Source organism: Vulpes vulpes, chromosome 3 (assembly GCF_048418805.1).
Source record: "Vulpes vulpes isolate BD-2025 chromosome 3, VulVul3, whole genome shotgun sequence".
In the NCBI taxonomy this organism is placed as follows: domain Eukaryota; kingdom Metazoa; phylum Chordata; class Mammalia; order Carnivora; family Canidae; genus Vulpes; species Vulpes vulpes.
Genome location: NC_132782.1, coordinates 41703433 through 41719681, shown reverse-complemented (window position 1 = coordinate 41719681; position 16249 = coordinate 41703433). Strand labels below are relative to the sequence as shown.

Here is a 16249-nt window from a genome sequence, read left to right as displayed (position 1 = left end):
TTAGGATTGTTAAGAAAAAAAACTAGAAAAATCTCAGAAGATCAATACTTGAGCCACTTAACCAACATCAGAAACTGTTTTATTCAAGATTTCTTGTTATAGTAAAACAAAAACAAAATCAAAACAAAAAAACAAAAAGCACCTATTAAATATCACTTAGCGTTTTGTTACCTGTGACTTACTACATTCACAACAGATTTAAACTAGGAAGACAACATTTGTCTTGTTAGAAAATATGCAAGGGTAGAAGCAGTAATAAGTGAGGTTTTTTATTTGTCTGGACCTAGGTTTTTGAGAACTAGCTAAGTGACATGTCCATGTAGGCTGGAGTATGTTCTCTTAGGAGTTTTTTATTTGGGGAGGATGGGAAGAGGGAGATCAAGATGGGCGATCGACGTAGATCAGTACCCTACCCCTAGTCAAGAAAATAGGAAAGCCACACCTGAAATAATTTTTCCTTTATTTCTCTGCCTTTAGTATTTTGAACACAAAGGCAGCAAAGGAATAGGTAAAGATTGTTGTTCCTTTGTGCTTTTCCTGTTACCTGAGGACAGAGAAGTCCTGTTGTGTTTTCTTTTTCTTCTATCAGATAGGAAAAAAAAAAGGGGGGGGGGGGGAACAAACAAACAAAAGGCCTAGTTGTCTTTTATTAGTTATAGGTAGAATTGTAGGGATCGTTCTTTTCAAAATTATAAGAAAATTCGGATTAGCCAGGGGAATTGTGTAGCTGAGGATCATGCGCACCCACAGAATGAAAAAGAATGCCTTATGACACTGTCCACCTCCTTTCTCTCTCTCCCTTTCTTCATTTTAGAGGTAAATTATCAGCAAAGATGAGGGGTGGAGGGCACATATTGGGGGAAACGGAGAAATTAAGAGAATACATATAGTGCTTTGACATTAGGAAAATAAATGAGTACTTAATGATCAGTACTCCATAAATAGAGCTACCCAAACACTACTATGAGGTAATGTAGGTCAGGCTATTTTGGTTTTATAGAAAAACAAGCTCACTTAGGTAGCAAAGTGATGGGAGTTTATTATATAGTGGAGTGGACTGGATGCTTAGAAGTAAGGAATTACAGCACAGCCACGTTTGATAGAAGGTCATTCTGGATCCAAACAGCAGCTGGGAATTGGATTATTTTATCTCGATAGCAATCAATTGAATTCCCACCTAAATAAATGTAACTTGAGCAACTCACCAGCGGTTCTTGTATTCCTACATTCTACTTTTTCACTATAAACTGACAACCTACTCTCTGATCAATTTTCTACACCTCATCTTTACCCATGGCTTCTGCTTCCTCCTAATGTTGGCTCACGTGTGCTCCTTCTGCTTTATAGCCATCCTATATACGTTCAGCGTCCTTTCCCACTGTCAACCAATTATTAGAATTACTCAGTTTAGAATTTGGAGCAAAAATCTGAAGCGATGTAGCTCATCACGATTGAGCAGAGCCATACTATGGATTGACTATCTCAAAGGCCATCACCAGAAATTTAGTCCTTGAAGATTGCTGCCCCTGCTCCAATCAGCGTATTTGGGAAGGATGACAGAAACAGCCAAGATCCTTTTCCTACAGCAATGACCATGGTGGGGCAGTTTCCTTCAGAAGACAGTCTGGAGGACACCAAGATAATTCACCCAACATTTGGGAGTGCCATCAAAAAGGGAAAGATAAGAAATATGAGAGTAGAGCAGTATGCAGAGATTAACTTCCTATTCATACTCCCAAAACCAGACACTGTAAGATAATTATAGAATACAATGAGGAAAAAAAAAAGAATACAATGAGGTATTAAGTAAGCTTGTGAACAGCTTATTTGATTTAGAAAGATGACTGCTATTTCCCTGCAGTGGTATCAAATGACTTGGTTTATTTTCTCAAAGACCTTAGTATACATGCTTGAAAAAGCTTAGCACTTTCACTTGGAATATAAATGTCAAACTGTCAAAATCATAAAAAAAAAACTCTCCGAAACAATTTTTTTGGAAAAAGCTTAATAGAAGAGAAATGCACAAACATTATAAAAAGGTCAGAAACAAATGCCAATCAGGAAAGTAGGAGAAATAGACCAGTTTTCAGCCATTTTCACCACCATAGAAATTGTAATTCCAGTTAGAATTTGATAAATTCTTTTTCAAATTTCCTTTGGAATCATGTCCTACTGATAATTTGTAGCTACCCAATGTGCCCAGGTGAAGGGACATTTTTCTGAAGCACTGGTTGCTTTCTTATTTAGCATCTTTACAAAACAATAACAAATTATTTCGTACCGAGTGAAAGATTTTGGTACATTTATAAGGCAACGTTTGGGTTCCTCCTCTAGGATATTTTCCTCTAATTTCTCTTTTAATGAAGTCTTGTAGCTGACATTCATGGCATGTAAATTCATTTTTACATTTTTGTGGTTTTACTTTTTTTATTCCCTCATGGATTTGTATCCTGTATCCTTGCAGACTGTGATGGTTATATTTGTGTATGAGCTTGAGGGGACCAGGGATTGCCCAGCTAATTGGTCAAACATTATTTTGGGTGCTTTTGCATATTTTTGGATGAGATTAACCCTTCTTTTTTGAGATTAACATTTAAATCATAAATCTAGGCCTAAAGCAGATTGTCTCTGTAGTGTGGGTATATCTGATCCAATCAGTTGAAGGCCTGACCAGAACAAAAAAAATCTGACCCTACCTAAGCAAGAATTCTCTCCTACCTGATGGCCTTCCCGTTAGCATTTGTCCCCTTTATGGCAGACCAGAACTGAACCAAAGTTCTGATTCTCAAGCCTTCGAACTCAAACTGGAACTAAACCATTGACTGTCCTGTCCTGGCTCTTTAGCCTGCCCAATTCATCCTGCAGAGCTTGGGATTTGCCAGCCTCCATCATCAAATGAGGCAATTCCTTATAATAAATCATACACGTGCACCATATCATTATTGCTATATTTGATATATATATCAATATTGATATATATTGATTATATTATCATTACATATATATATATATAAATAACTCCTATCAGTTCCATTTCTCTGGAAAACCCTAATACAAAGTCCTACTGCCCATCTTCCATCCCAAGAATCAATAAGGATATATATCATTATTGATATATTTGATATACATATATCAATATTGATATATATTGATTATATGATAGATAGATAGATAGATAGATAGATAGATAGATAGATAGATAGACAGATAGATAACTCCTATTAGTTCCATTTCTCTGGAGAACCCTAATACAAAGTCCTACTGCCCATCTTCCATCCCATCATCTTCTGGGGGGAGAAAAAGGAGAGGGAGCCAAAGCTTAAAAGAGAGCAAAAGAAATGGAGAGGAAGCTAATATTTGGGGGGAATCTCTTATGTGTCCCCAAATTTCACACATAAGGAAACTGAAATTCAGGAAGTTAAAATTTATATAAAGTCACACAGGGAGAACGAAGGAGAGTTATCCTACCCATAAATTTTATGAAAACAAAATTTCCATTTGCAAATAGTCTTCTAATAAGTATAATACCCTGGAAATAAAGATTTTCTATATCCTTATGTCTGAGTCAGGTTTTTTTTGTGTGTTTTTTTTCCCTCTTGTGGGACCTTTTCTGGAATTAGTATACCAGCAGTAGACTTCCGTCTTTCACGGTTTACTTTTTGCAGTGTTACTTTGATTTATAGCACTTCATTAACAAGCACTCACCATTTCTTTTGCCTGGTATCTCCTGTGCACTCTGGCTTAATTCTTTGTGGGACTGGTCTCCATTTTATCACATGATAATATGAATACAGCTTAGTGTCGTTGTTTTCAAGAATACTATTTTACTCAACCATAGGTACCAGACTTTTACTTGCCCTATAAATCTTGAATTCCATACTCCAGGCAGGCAGGTAGGCAATATCTTGAATGGAGCTATGGACTGAATTGTGTCATCCACAATTCCTATGTTGCAGCCCTAATATTTGGACCTTTAGGATAATTAGGTTTAGATGAGGTCATGAGGGTAGGCGCCTCATGATGCGATTAGTGCCCTTAAAAAAGACACCAGAAAGCACTTGCTCTCCCTCTCTCCCCAACCCCCTTCCCCCTCTGCCAGGTGAGAACATAGTGAGAAGGCAGCCAGGAAGAAACAAGCCAGGATAAACATTCTCACCAGAACCTGACCACACTGGTACCCTGATCTTGGACTTCCAGCCTCCAGACCTCTGAGAAACATTTTTGTTGTTTAAACCATGCAGTTTATGGTATTGTGTTATGGCAGGCAGTGTGTTTAGACATCATTAATAAGACTAAGTTTTACTCAAAATGCATACTCTTACATCGTTTATCACAATTAGTATGCACAGTTCATTGGATGACTGGAAAATCACTGAATTAAGTCACATTATTTAATAATTTAAAGCCCTGAAATATTTGATTTTAGCAACAGGAGTATGCCATTTAGAACTTTCTTGGAACACAAATTTGTATCCCAAGTTAACCTTCAAGTTACTAGCAAGAATACTGAGACTAGGGGAAAGATGAAAGCAGAGCTTCTTTCCTCCTAGTGCAGCTTCTGGACAAAGGGGACAGGAAAAACTGAGAAAAGCCAATAGCTTTCTGCTGAGTCTGACCCAGTGGAGAACACAGAGTCAATGATTGACCTCTAAGACCCAGTCTTTTTAATCCATAGGTGCTGGATTTTCGGATTTCACAAACTAGCAAAATTATTTTAAAAACTGGAAAAGGAAACTCCAGGTTTGGAGAACAATGGTGGCTAACTGATTCTGAATATCCCCACAGCCTCTTAAATGAAATGATAAATCCGACAAGGAGAGTAAGTTAGACCTGAAGTAATGTCAACCTTCAGCATTACTAGGAGACAGAGAACACTGCAACCTTCAAATGACCTGTAGGTAGAGAACAATTCCAACAGGTCCCCACTTTTCTCCTGCTGATGGCAAGCCTGTGAGTGAAGAGAGCAAGTTAAGGGGAAGTTTAAGAGATTCTGTTGAAAGGTATAGAAAGAAACAGAGGAGTAAGGAACAGCAAAGGCAAAATCATCCCTAGAAAGAGAAAGTATAACATTAAATGACAAAATTCTGAATACAGGTGGGTACTTGAGAGATGGTTCACATTACTGGCACAGAAGAGGCAGGATTAAAAGTGGCAGCTTTGGTAAGGCACTGCAGGAGAAGGAAACAAAATATTTTAGAGAAAATGAAGTATCTGGCGGTAATAAGAAACAAGGTACGCTAGCTTTCTCTTTCCCCAACATCAACACAATTCATTTCTGCTACTGAAAATCCCACTCCCTCCAAAGAGGAAACCAAGAAGCTACAAAAAACTGTACCAGTACACCCCAACTAAATATCACCTGGTATGATATATGAAAAAAACTAGATTGAATTAGAAGTACAAGTACTATGAAGAGAAATGCACAAAAACAGGGAGAAAAAAAGGAGAGTTGACTGAACGTAGAAATAGAAAAAGGCAAAATTATACCAGATTAAATTACAAGGTGCCTAAGGGAGAGAGACATGGATAAAAATTTAATAAAGTATCCTGTAGGAAACCAGAGAAAAAATTCAAATAAAAATTAAATTAAAAAGGAAGTTTAAAAAAAAAAAAAAAGAAGTAAATCACAAAGAAAGTAGTTGAGATGGAAGTCAGGCAAAGAGGGTCCACCACATGTTTATCTGATGTCCCAGAAGAACAAAAACAATGTAATAGGATTAATGTTTAAAACTAATTCAAGAAAAATTTCCAGAAATAAAAGAAGACCTCAATCTACACATAGAAGGCACATCAGGTACCAGGAAAATTGACCTGGAATGGTCAACTCTGATATATCTCTTAATAAACTATTAGATTATAAAAATAAAAAATTCTCAGTTTCCAGGAAAAAAAAAAAAGTGAAATAAAGACAACAGAATCAGACCTATCAGATGTCCCAAAACAAATTAAAAAAACCTGAAAAGACAAAAATCCCAAACAGCAACATACAAAGCAAGACAACAGTGAAGCTACATTTTCAAGAAACTTAAAATGTTAACCAAGATTATGTACAACCAAGATATCCTTTAAGTACCAAGACTAAAGGGAAAATAACATTGAACATACAAAAAAATCAGAGAATACTAGATAAATGTATAAAGAATACTAATATACTGCTATAGTAGTATTATAGTGTGATACTATATAATTGTGTAATAGAAAAGCAATGGAGGATGAATTTCATCCAACCAATAGATGGTTGAGAAAACCTAGGCAAAAGGACTTGTCAGAAGCATATCATAAATTTAAATTGTAGAATTTAGACCATTTTCTATGTTTTGACAAAGTAGAAAAATGCAATTAAAAATGAGAAGGGACAGGGTGCCTGAGTGGCTCATTTGGTGAAGTATCCAACTCTTGATCTCAGCTCAGGCCTTCTCAGGGTCCTGAGCTTCAAACCCCATGCTGGGCTCCACATTGGGCATGGAGACTAGTTAGGGAGAGAAATAAAGGAAATGTAGAAAAAGAATGACTCTCATTTAGTAATACATGAGAGCTACAGAATGGACAGAGAGTAAAAGTTTAAGTAAGAAAAAAGGAGGATTAAAAATCCTACAAAATATTGGGATCCCTGGGTGGCGCAGTGGTTTGGTGCTTGCCTTTGGCCCAGGGTGCGATCCTGGAGACCCGGGATCGAATCCCACATCAGGCTCCCGGTGCATGGAGCCTGCTTCTCCCTCTGCCTATGTCTCTGCCTCTCTCTCTCTCTGTGACTATCATAAATAAATAAAAATTTAAAAAAAAATTTAAAAAAATCCTACAAAATATTAATACAAAGCCATAACTAGAATAAGAATACAAACTTTCCTAAATACCAAAATGAACTTTTTTGCAAAAGCAAAGAGGGCACAACACGTAGAAAAGATATACAGTAATTATACCATAATACATGCAAAAACTACAACAAACGACAGAATTAAGTCCAAACATAATACTCATACCAATAAATGTGAATGAGTTTAACTCAAAGTCAAAGGACAATTTCAAAAAGCATTACACTAAATAAAAAGAACACTTTATAATGTTAAAATCCACATTTAACATTTAGGATGTAACAGGCATGAATATATATACAACACCTAACACAACAATCATGTATATGAAAGAAACACTCAGGGGATGCAAGGAGAAACAGAAACACACTAATAGACTTTAACACACAGTACAAGACAGGTCAAGTGAACAAAAAAAGTAGATATACAAGAACTAAACAACATAAGGTCAATTTTTGGATATATATTGAATGCTACTTCTTAATAATAGGAACAATCTTCTCAAGCATACATGAAACATTCATATGGATATGCAAAAATTTGATCATGTATTAGGTAACAAAGAAAATATCAACAGATAGTATAAAGTTATTACAAACAATGCTTGCTGATCACAATGCAATAAAAATAGGAATTAAAAAGGCAACCAAAAAAGACTCTTCCTTTTTATTGCAATAAAGATATTGCAATAAACAACTCTTGGGCAAAATAGGGAATAGAAGCAAACATTAGAGAATTTCTGAAAACTAATAATAGATACATCTGTGGGATTACATTCTAAGCAGTGATCAGAGAATATTTCATAGAACTAAATACCTATATCAATAAAAAATAGTTACATTCCCAACTAAAAGAGCTAGGGAAATAAAAACAAAGTAAAACAAAGCCTAAGGAAAAAATAAATACAAGAGTAGAATTTTTTTTAAAAAAATTAAAAATCAACATTTAAGAGGTAAAGAACAGAAAAAGCTGGTCAAATTAATGCATAGAGTCCTGGAAAAATGAAAACAACATAGACAAAATATTTGCTAGTTTAATAAAGAAAACAAAGGGGAGAAAGTGCAAATATACAGAATAAGAAGTAACAACAAATAGCTATTGATACAGAGAAAAAAAATCTAAACATAAAAGATGTGACTTCAAATGAAATACATCAGAAAACCTAGAGAATACTTTCTTAGAAAAATATGGTTTAACAATTGATTCCAGTAAAGATGGAAAGCTTACAAAAACAATATGCATACGAGAAATAAAAGTCACCAAAGAATTACTCCACAAAAAAGCACCAAGCTCGGGTGGCTTCATGGAGGAATTGTTAAATTTATCTACATAAAAATAAAAAGTGTTTGCATGATTAAAACAAAAAAGCGTGAGAAAAAAAAAAGATTAAAAAATGGTCCTTAAACATGATATTTAACTTCACTCATTCTGAGAGGAATGCAAATTAAAGCTACAGTGAGATATCATTTCTCATCCATCAGACTGGCAAAAACTCAAAAGCTTGACAATACATTGTTAATGAAGTTTTGGGGAAACAGAGTCTCATATGGTCCTGGTGGAATGTGAGTTACCACAAACTTTATGGAAAAGAATTTGGCAATATGTAATAGAAGTACATGTGTATGTCTTTTGACTTAGTAATCCGACTTCTAGGAATCTGCTCTGAAGGTATACTTCAAACAAAACAGATGTGTAAGATCATTTGTTTTAACATTATCTGTAATTTTGCAAATCACTGACAACTACTTGAATGCCCAAGCACAGCAGATTGACTGGACAAACTATGTATGTCCACACAGTGGAATGCCAGGCTACAACAAACAGGGAGGGGCGGGGGGGAGTGGACGAGGAGGAGGAGAGAGAGAGAAATCTCTATGAACTTCAATACAGTGACTTTGGAAAATGCTAAGTGGAAAAAGAAAGAAAAGAAAAAGAAGAAAGAAAAGAAAAGAAAAGAAAGAAAGAAAAGAAAAGAAAAGAAAAGAAAAGAAAAGAAAAGAAAAGAAAAGAGAAAAGAAAAGAAAAGAAAGAAAAGAAAAGAAAAGAAAAGAAAAGAAAGAAAAGAAAAAAGAAAAGAAAAGAAAACACTTTGTATCTATGATAGCATTTATAATAAAAAATAATCATTAACAAATGTTAGAAAGGATGTGGAGAAACAGGAACTCTCATACATTGCTAGTGGGAATGCAAAATGGTACAGTCACTTAGAAAACAGTATGACAGTTTCCTAAAAAGTATAAATTAATCGCATAATTCAACAATTCCACCCTTAAGTATTCAGCCAAAAGAAATGAAAACCCATGTCAGCAAAAAGACTTGCACATGAATGATCTTAGCAACATTATGCACCAGGGCCGAAAAGGAAGCAACTCAAATGTCCATTAACTATTAAATGAATAAAGAAAACAGGAGTTCATATAATGGACTACTATTTAGCAATAAGAATACTGATAGAATTGCTGACATATGCAATGACATGGATGAACATAAAAACATTACACTAAGAAGCCAGACTCAAAAGATAATATTTCATGATTCTATTGGTGTGAAATGCCCAGAAAAGGAAAATGTAGAGAGAAATGAGCTAGTGGTTGCTTGAAGCAGGGGAGGAGGCAGGGTGTGGCAGGAACATACATGAACTGGGACCAGGCACGAGAAAGTTAACTGGAATGATGAAAATGTTCTAAACTGGATTTTGGTCAGATTGCACAACTCTTCTCTTTAAAATGAGTGACTTTTGTGGAATTATACCTCAATACAGTTATTTAAAGGATATATATGTGAAATTTATAAATAGGTACAATATGCATCAACAGTGCTGTTTTCATTTTTTTTTTTTTTAAAGGAGGTATATGGAGTGGCCAGGCCTACCAGGTTGCCTTGACTCTCCCAGTTTTAGCACTGCAAGTCCCGCATCCCAGTGAACTTCAGTCCTGTCTCTGTGTGTATGCTACCCTTATTGCAAGAGAAAAGGGGGAAGGCATAGAAAATACCTTTGGTACTTTTCTTCACAAAAAGAAATGGGGGGAAACAGTAAAGTCAGATACCTACGAAGGGGCTGGGGAATGGGGCAGAAGGGATAGGAGTAGCACTTCTCAGTAAACTTTAGGTAGAGTTCTTTTAGAAACATATTAGTGTTCCATAGATTTAAAAAATTAAATCAACAAGGATGTGAAATATGTGTGTAGGGGAAGACCTGAAACTTGGAAAAAACTGAAACAAATGAATCCAATTTATTTCAAATAAATAACAATCACAGTGAGAGAAAAAAGAATTAACCCAAGTAGTTTTTATGAACACAGAGCGTAATTATATATCCTTATTACTGGGCAGAGTACAGGTAGGGAAAGAACTGCAAACAAGCTTTTAAGTGTTTTTTACAGTGACATGGGCAAAAGCAATTCTAAGTACTATTTCAGATGTATTACAGGATTGACCAAGTGAATAAACTGATTTTTTGTAAGGCCAGAATTCTGAAGAAACAGAGACATCGAAATATGGAATGGGAAAGGCAAGAAAGAACCCTGAGGATGGACTGAAATTGGAGGTATTAGTGTGAACTCATGATTTCTGAAATCAAACACAATGTGTATATAAGCACATGTAAAATGTACATGGCACATGCATATTTATGTGTTTATGTATGTACATGCACGTTTCCTATTTCTGTCTGAATAGGCCTAGAAGCAGATGAACCCCAGCAACCAGATCTATGTGTCTAGTATCATTCCCCAGGGTTTCTTGGAGAAATTGCTGATTCCAGATCCTGGAACATCTTTTATTTAAGAGGACGCGCTAAAAAAATAAATAAATAAATAAATAAAACTAAAACGGATGCCACAAGGACAAAGGAGCCAGACTGAAGGAGCTCCTACTGGGCAAATTTAAGACAGTTTAAGCACCGAAGTAAGTAATGAATGATAAGCCACTGAAAAAATAGATAATCAAGAGTCAAAAACAATAGTAAATATAAACCTGTACAAGCATAAGTAGAGATGAATGAATGGATGGTTGAGGGAGAAAGGGTTCCTGCTGACAGTAGAATGCTGGATGCCAAACAGTACACGAGCACGGAATGCTGGAGTTAGAAAAATCAGCATTTTGCAGCTAGCAAAGACTGATAAGCAAAAATCACCAAAGGCTGCTAAATCCTGGTAGAAAATGTTGATGTTAGAGCATCATGGGTGCTCTTTTTATTGAGGGTGCTCAATAAAAAGTCTTATTCAGACTGTTTATTAGACACACAAGGTAAAAAATAATAACAATATATGGGAGAAACTGAAAAACACTTTGACCAGGTGACCAAAATTAATATCACCAATGAGGAGCAGATAGACACTCTATCCCTCCAGATGTGATGCTCTGATGACGCAGTATCACCAATGGAGTACTCTGAGAATGTATAACCCAAATCTAATGAGGAACATTCTATTAACTGTTGGGCGGAGAAGGGGACAAAAGACTGCATTCTCCAAAAATATGTCATATCAATGCCAAAAAGACAAAAGAGTACATGGAAATGATCCGGAGTAAAGGGGACTTGAGGGCAAACGAACAACCAAATGATAAAAACAAAAATGGTAAGCTCTAAACAGTAAGGGAAATCTGGGTAAAAAATGTATTGATGTTCTTTGTATTATTCCTAATTCTTGCCAATTTTTGGTAGTTTGTTATTTCTATATAGAAAAGTTAAAAAAAAGAAACAGGAAGGACGGATATGGGTTGCGAACCTCATGTTTTGCTAAAAAGGTTATTAAAACTGCAAACATTAAAATAAAAACCCAAAAACCTGCCATCTACTATGTCATTTTGTTTAAGAAAAAGTATGAGATGGGACATTTTAAATATCCAAAACAAAGTTACAATACCCCCCAAAAAAAGAATGGTCCTTTAAAATCCATAAATTTATGTTTAAGAAAAAAAACTTATCACATTGTCCTAATTTTTCTCACTTCCCTGTGGACAAGGGGAACTTTTTGTCAATTTGGAGTTAGGGAATCAGTATTCTAAACAAGGTGTGTTTTCAGCAATGGATGAAGTACATATTAGTGGAAAGAGCATGGCGGCAAACACTAAACTCAAATCCTGGTGCCAGAGGTTACCAGCTTGTAACCTAAGTTCCCCTAGCCAGTTTCCTCACTTGCAAGGCAGATAGCTACATCATGGGACTGTTGAGAGAATTTAATTAAATAAATGCATCTAGAATAGCACTTGACACAGAGAAGGGTGCTCAACAAATGTCTCCTTCTCTTCCTTTTCTTTCTGTTCTCTGGAGATGAATCTGACTGGGGCCATTATTCGCCCTTCCTTGATTGGCTCAAACGTGCCCCATTAGGATTATGTAAGGAACTGCATTATCTTGAGAAAAAAGCCTGCCTTCTGAGTAAACTTTCTGATAAACTTCATGAAAACGGAAGCCAGAGATACTGGACAGTGAAATGGAAAGATAGATGGCTTATAAAAAGATGACTTGGGGAATGGCTGGTTACTGGTTAACTGGTGAGTTCTGTTAAAGGGATCAAGACAATTGGAGGGAAGATAGTATTAGTCTATATTAGAAAAGTCTGCTGCTCAGAAAAAGATAAAACAATATATTTTTTCTTTATATATTCACAAGTCTATTTTGCAAACAACCATCTGTCTACTTCCACGAATGAATAATTTATATAAAAAATAAATAGTATTAAAATCACCAATTCCATTTATCAGCTATGTATTTTTGAAAAAAAAAAATCAACTCAGTAAAATATCCATAAATTATGAGATTTCAACCAATTGTCTACTGGGTTCTTTTGCTTTCTTTTTCTGTTCATATCTAATAGGACAGTTTCCTTTTATGTTGCCAATGACAGTAATTCTTTAAAAATCTACTTTTAAAAATAAAAAGCTTAAAAATAACTAAATTGCATCATAGCAAAGAAATTTATATTGCCAAACAGAAATTTTGTTTAACATTTAAAATCTTTATAAAAGATAAACAAAACCTGATTTTCCCTTTATTTTATCATAATTGAAAAATGAAATCACTTAACACGATCACTTGATACATAATTTCCTTAAAACTTCTCTATGGTGAAACAAAGCTCTATATATTTAAAGAGTGTGTATAACATTTATAACACTCATGACAATTTCAAACCAACTAGCATTGATAAAACTTCAAATTACTATTAGTTGTGGCTATTTTTGGAAAAAAGGTACAAAGCTTATTAGGGCCCAGCATATCAGAAAAACTTAACTTTACATTGTCATAAAGTTCAAGAAGTGACATTATAGTGTGAAGACACTATAAGTTGCCATTTCCTTCTCATAAGTCTCTCAAAACAGGTTGCAAAAATATTCAGTACCTCATATATAATAACTAACAAAAATATTTCCATTGACTACCTTTTGCCCAGAGTGATTAAGGACCAAAAAATAGAATTCTTGTTGCTTTATTATCTGATAAACTGCTAGTAAGCTCCCATTAGAAGTTCTTTAGACATTACACCAAGTCATCTTGGTCTTCTGATCATATATATATATTCATATATATATATATGTATTTTCAAGTAAAGAAATGTTTAACAGATGTAAACTATTTATTGAATATTTGCCACCAAATATTGTTAAATACATTATCTTGCAGCATATCGCTTTCAAGTTAAAATGTCAAACAAACACCAATATTTACAATTCTTTTAAGGAATGTTATATAATGACACATTAAGGCGTAAATTCTTTTGGCTTATAATTCTTAAAAGAATGATAATAGCAAAAGTGATGCAAAATCTTCAGTGTGAGATTATGATTAAGCTACATTTTACAAAAATATGGTGTAAGATGGCAATAATCCCATTCAACATCCTGGATTAGATCCCTTCAGGAGGGACTGATAATTTATACAGTCAAACTTTAAAATTTACAGATAAAGGCAGTTCAATACTGCCACTGAGAAGTACATCTCTTAACATATACAACTTTCAGGCCACAGTTTTGAAGGTCTGAAGTATCAAGTTGGTTTGATGAATTAGTCGATTGGCACTTATGAACACATTTATTGCCCTGTTTAAAAAAAACAAACAAACATTAATTTTGCCCAAAAAATTCATCCTTTTTAAATATTTATACTTGATGTCATCTACTAACAGTAGCAATGAAATCAATTTAGGAAAAAAAAAAGTCAACTTAGTACTGAGGATCATGTTTTATACTAGCTTGGAATTGAATGGTCCTGCATCGTTTGAAACTATCTAGGAATTACTGCCCCCTAGTGGTTCTGTTGGCAATAAGGTGTTGGTGGGCTGCTAATGATAGGTGGCGCCTCAACAACCAGATCCCATGCCTAGGTTGAACAAATAATGGGCCAAAGAGGATTCAAATGTAGTCTCCAGCTTTGGTTTCATACAAGTTACCAAAATAATATCTGCTCCAGTATTATACTCAGCCTCAAAATCTCTACATCAAGGGACATAATAAATACTTAACAAAAAGCTAATTACTTCAAATTTGACTTACCCAAATCTCTCTTACTTTCTTTCAAAAACAAAAAACAAAATAAAAAACTATGAGAATTCTAAACTACTTTTAGAATAAATCTACTTTTAAAACAAAATAATCATGTGGTCTCAGTATTTAAAAGCTGACAATATATTTAAAAATGTTCTTAAAAATTACTTTGTGCTGGGGCACCTGGGTGACTCAGCAGTTGAGCATCTGCCTTTGACACAGGGCATGATCCCGGGGTCCTGGGATCGAGTCCCACATCAGGTTCCCCATGGGCAGCCTGCTTCTCTCTCTGCCTATGTCTCTGAATCCTCTGTGTCTATCATGAATAAATAAAATATTTTAAAAAAATTACTTCGTGCTGCACACATTTCTCCTATCAGTCCACCTTCATGTGACTGGAACAAAGAACTGTGCTGTGCCCTAGTCCCACTGTGTGCTCTTATCAGTTTCTCAATATCATAGCTAAAACTTGTATCTTCATCCTAGACATTTCTCAAAAAAGAGGGGCCAGAGAGAATTAATTAAATCAATGCAAATTCATCCCCCTATTGGAAGATGGCTCATAGATCAGGCTCTATTAACATCTTTCAGTTTTGAGAAAACAGGTACAAAACTTGTGGCACATTATTCATATACAAATAATTATTAAGATGCTACTGAATGGAGAAACTGTAGTAGCAGAGAGCCTGAATAAACCATACACAGAGTACATACCTCCAGATTAATGAAAATTAGGCTTTAAAGGAATTTCTACCTTTTGATGTGCTTATTTCATGATAATTCTTAATTAGAATCAGAAATAATGATCCCATCATGTAAATTATTCTTTTAATGTGTTTTGGTTATTTTGGCTTAGCAATGGAGACTGAGGAAAAACAGATGTTAAGTTTATTTTCAGAACACACCTGCAAGCTTATTAAAACGAAGTCATCAAGGAGCATTTCCCCTAGACTATCTGAACAGTAACAAAACCATTAATAAAATGTAGCTCAGTATCTTTTATTCAAAATATAAATGTAAGGATTTCAACCTACTGGAACTGTTAAAAATGACTGAAAATTAACAGACCATTCTAACATATTTTTATTATTTTTAAATATTACTATAATAATATTGTAATGTTCGACATGGATATAGGGATCTTTAAACTTCAATGGTAAAATAAAATGTTAGAGATCCCTTCCAATTATACATGAAATAATCACTATTTAGATTGCTTTTCTGACTTTAAGCACTGAGAGAAAATGATCTTGTCTACAAAATTTCTAGTATTCTACTTGAGGTACAAAGAACTCTCTATATAAGGTACAATGTGACAGAAGACAGGGCCTCTTCATCAGCTTATACATTATATGTACATGTGTAAAATGTGTTTGTAAAAACATTATTTTTGGGGGTTTCCCAGACTGTTCTATAGATAATTGTATGTAAATTTAAAAGCAATGTCCAATTTACCTTTTTAGTATACTACTTATCTTATGGAATGACAGTAAAAGCCTCCCTCCTTCCAAACAGTGGGTCACAACCTTTGCAGCACTTTTAAATCACCTGGAACACTTAACACTTTTTATAAAAGACCTAAACCCTGGTCCCCACTCCAAGCTATCTGAATCAGAACCTCTGAAGTTGGGACTAAGGCACTAGAATTTTAAAAAACTAATAAACCAAAGTGATGATCCTAATGTGCAAATGGGATTGAGAACCATTGCTTTGTTCTTAAGGGACCTGTCAGTATCAGTATTATCTGGAAACTTTTTAGAAATGCAAATTCTTGGTCCCTGGGTGGCTCAGTCTGTTGAACATAAACTTTTGATTTTGGCTCAGGTCATTATCTCAGGGTTGTGAGATGGAGCCCCACATTGGGCTTCCACAGGTAGTCTGCATGAGATTCTTTTCCCTCTGCCCCTCCTCTCACCTGCAAGCTCTCGCTCAAAAAAAAAAAAAAAAAG

General features: G+C 34.9%; 1 protein-coding gene and 1 long non-coding RNA gene across 3 annotated transcripts in view; one reads left to right on the top strand and one right to left on the bottom strand.

The window, feature by feature from the left end:
• LOC140598211 (uncharacterized) overlaps window positions 1–16249 on the top strand; it is a 30433-nt gene that overhangs the window by 9023 nt on the left and 5161 nt on the right. The window lies entirely within an intron of this gene.
• PDCD10 (programmed cell death 10) overlaps window positions 13375–16249 on the bottom strand; it is a 41086-nt gene continuing 38211 nt past the window's right edge. For both annotated transcript variants that reach the window (XM_026007711.2, XM_072752308.1), the window contains exon 8: window positions 13375–13856. In XM_026007711.2, coding sequence (XP_025863496.1) covers window positions 13775–13856 — 82 coding nt within the window. In that variant the 3' untranslated portion in view covers window positions 13375–13774. The remainder of the gene's footprint in view (window positions 13857–16249) is intronic.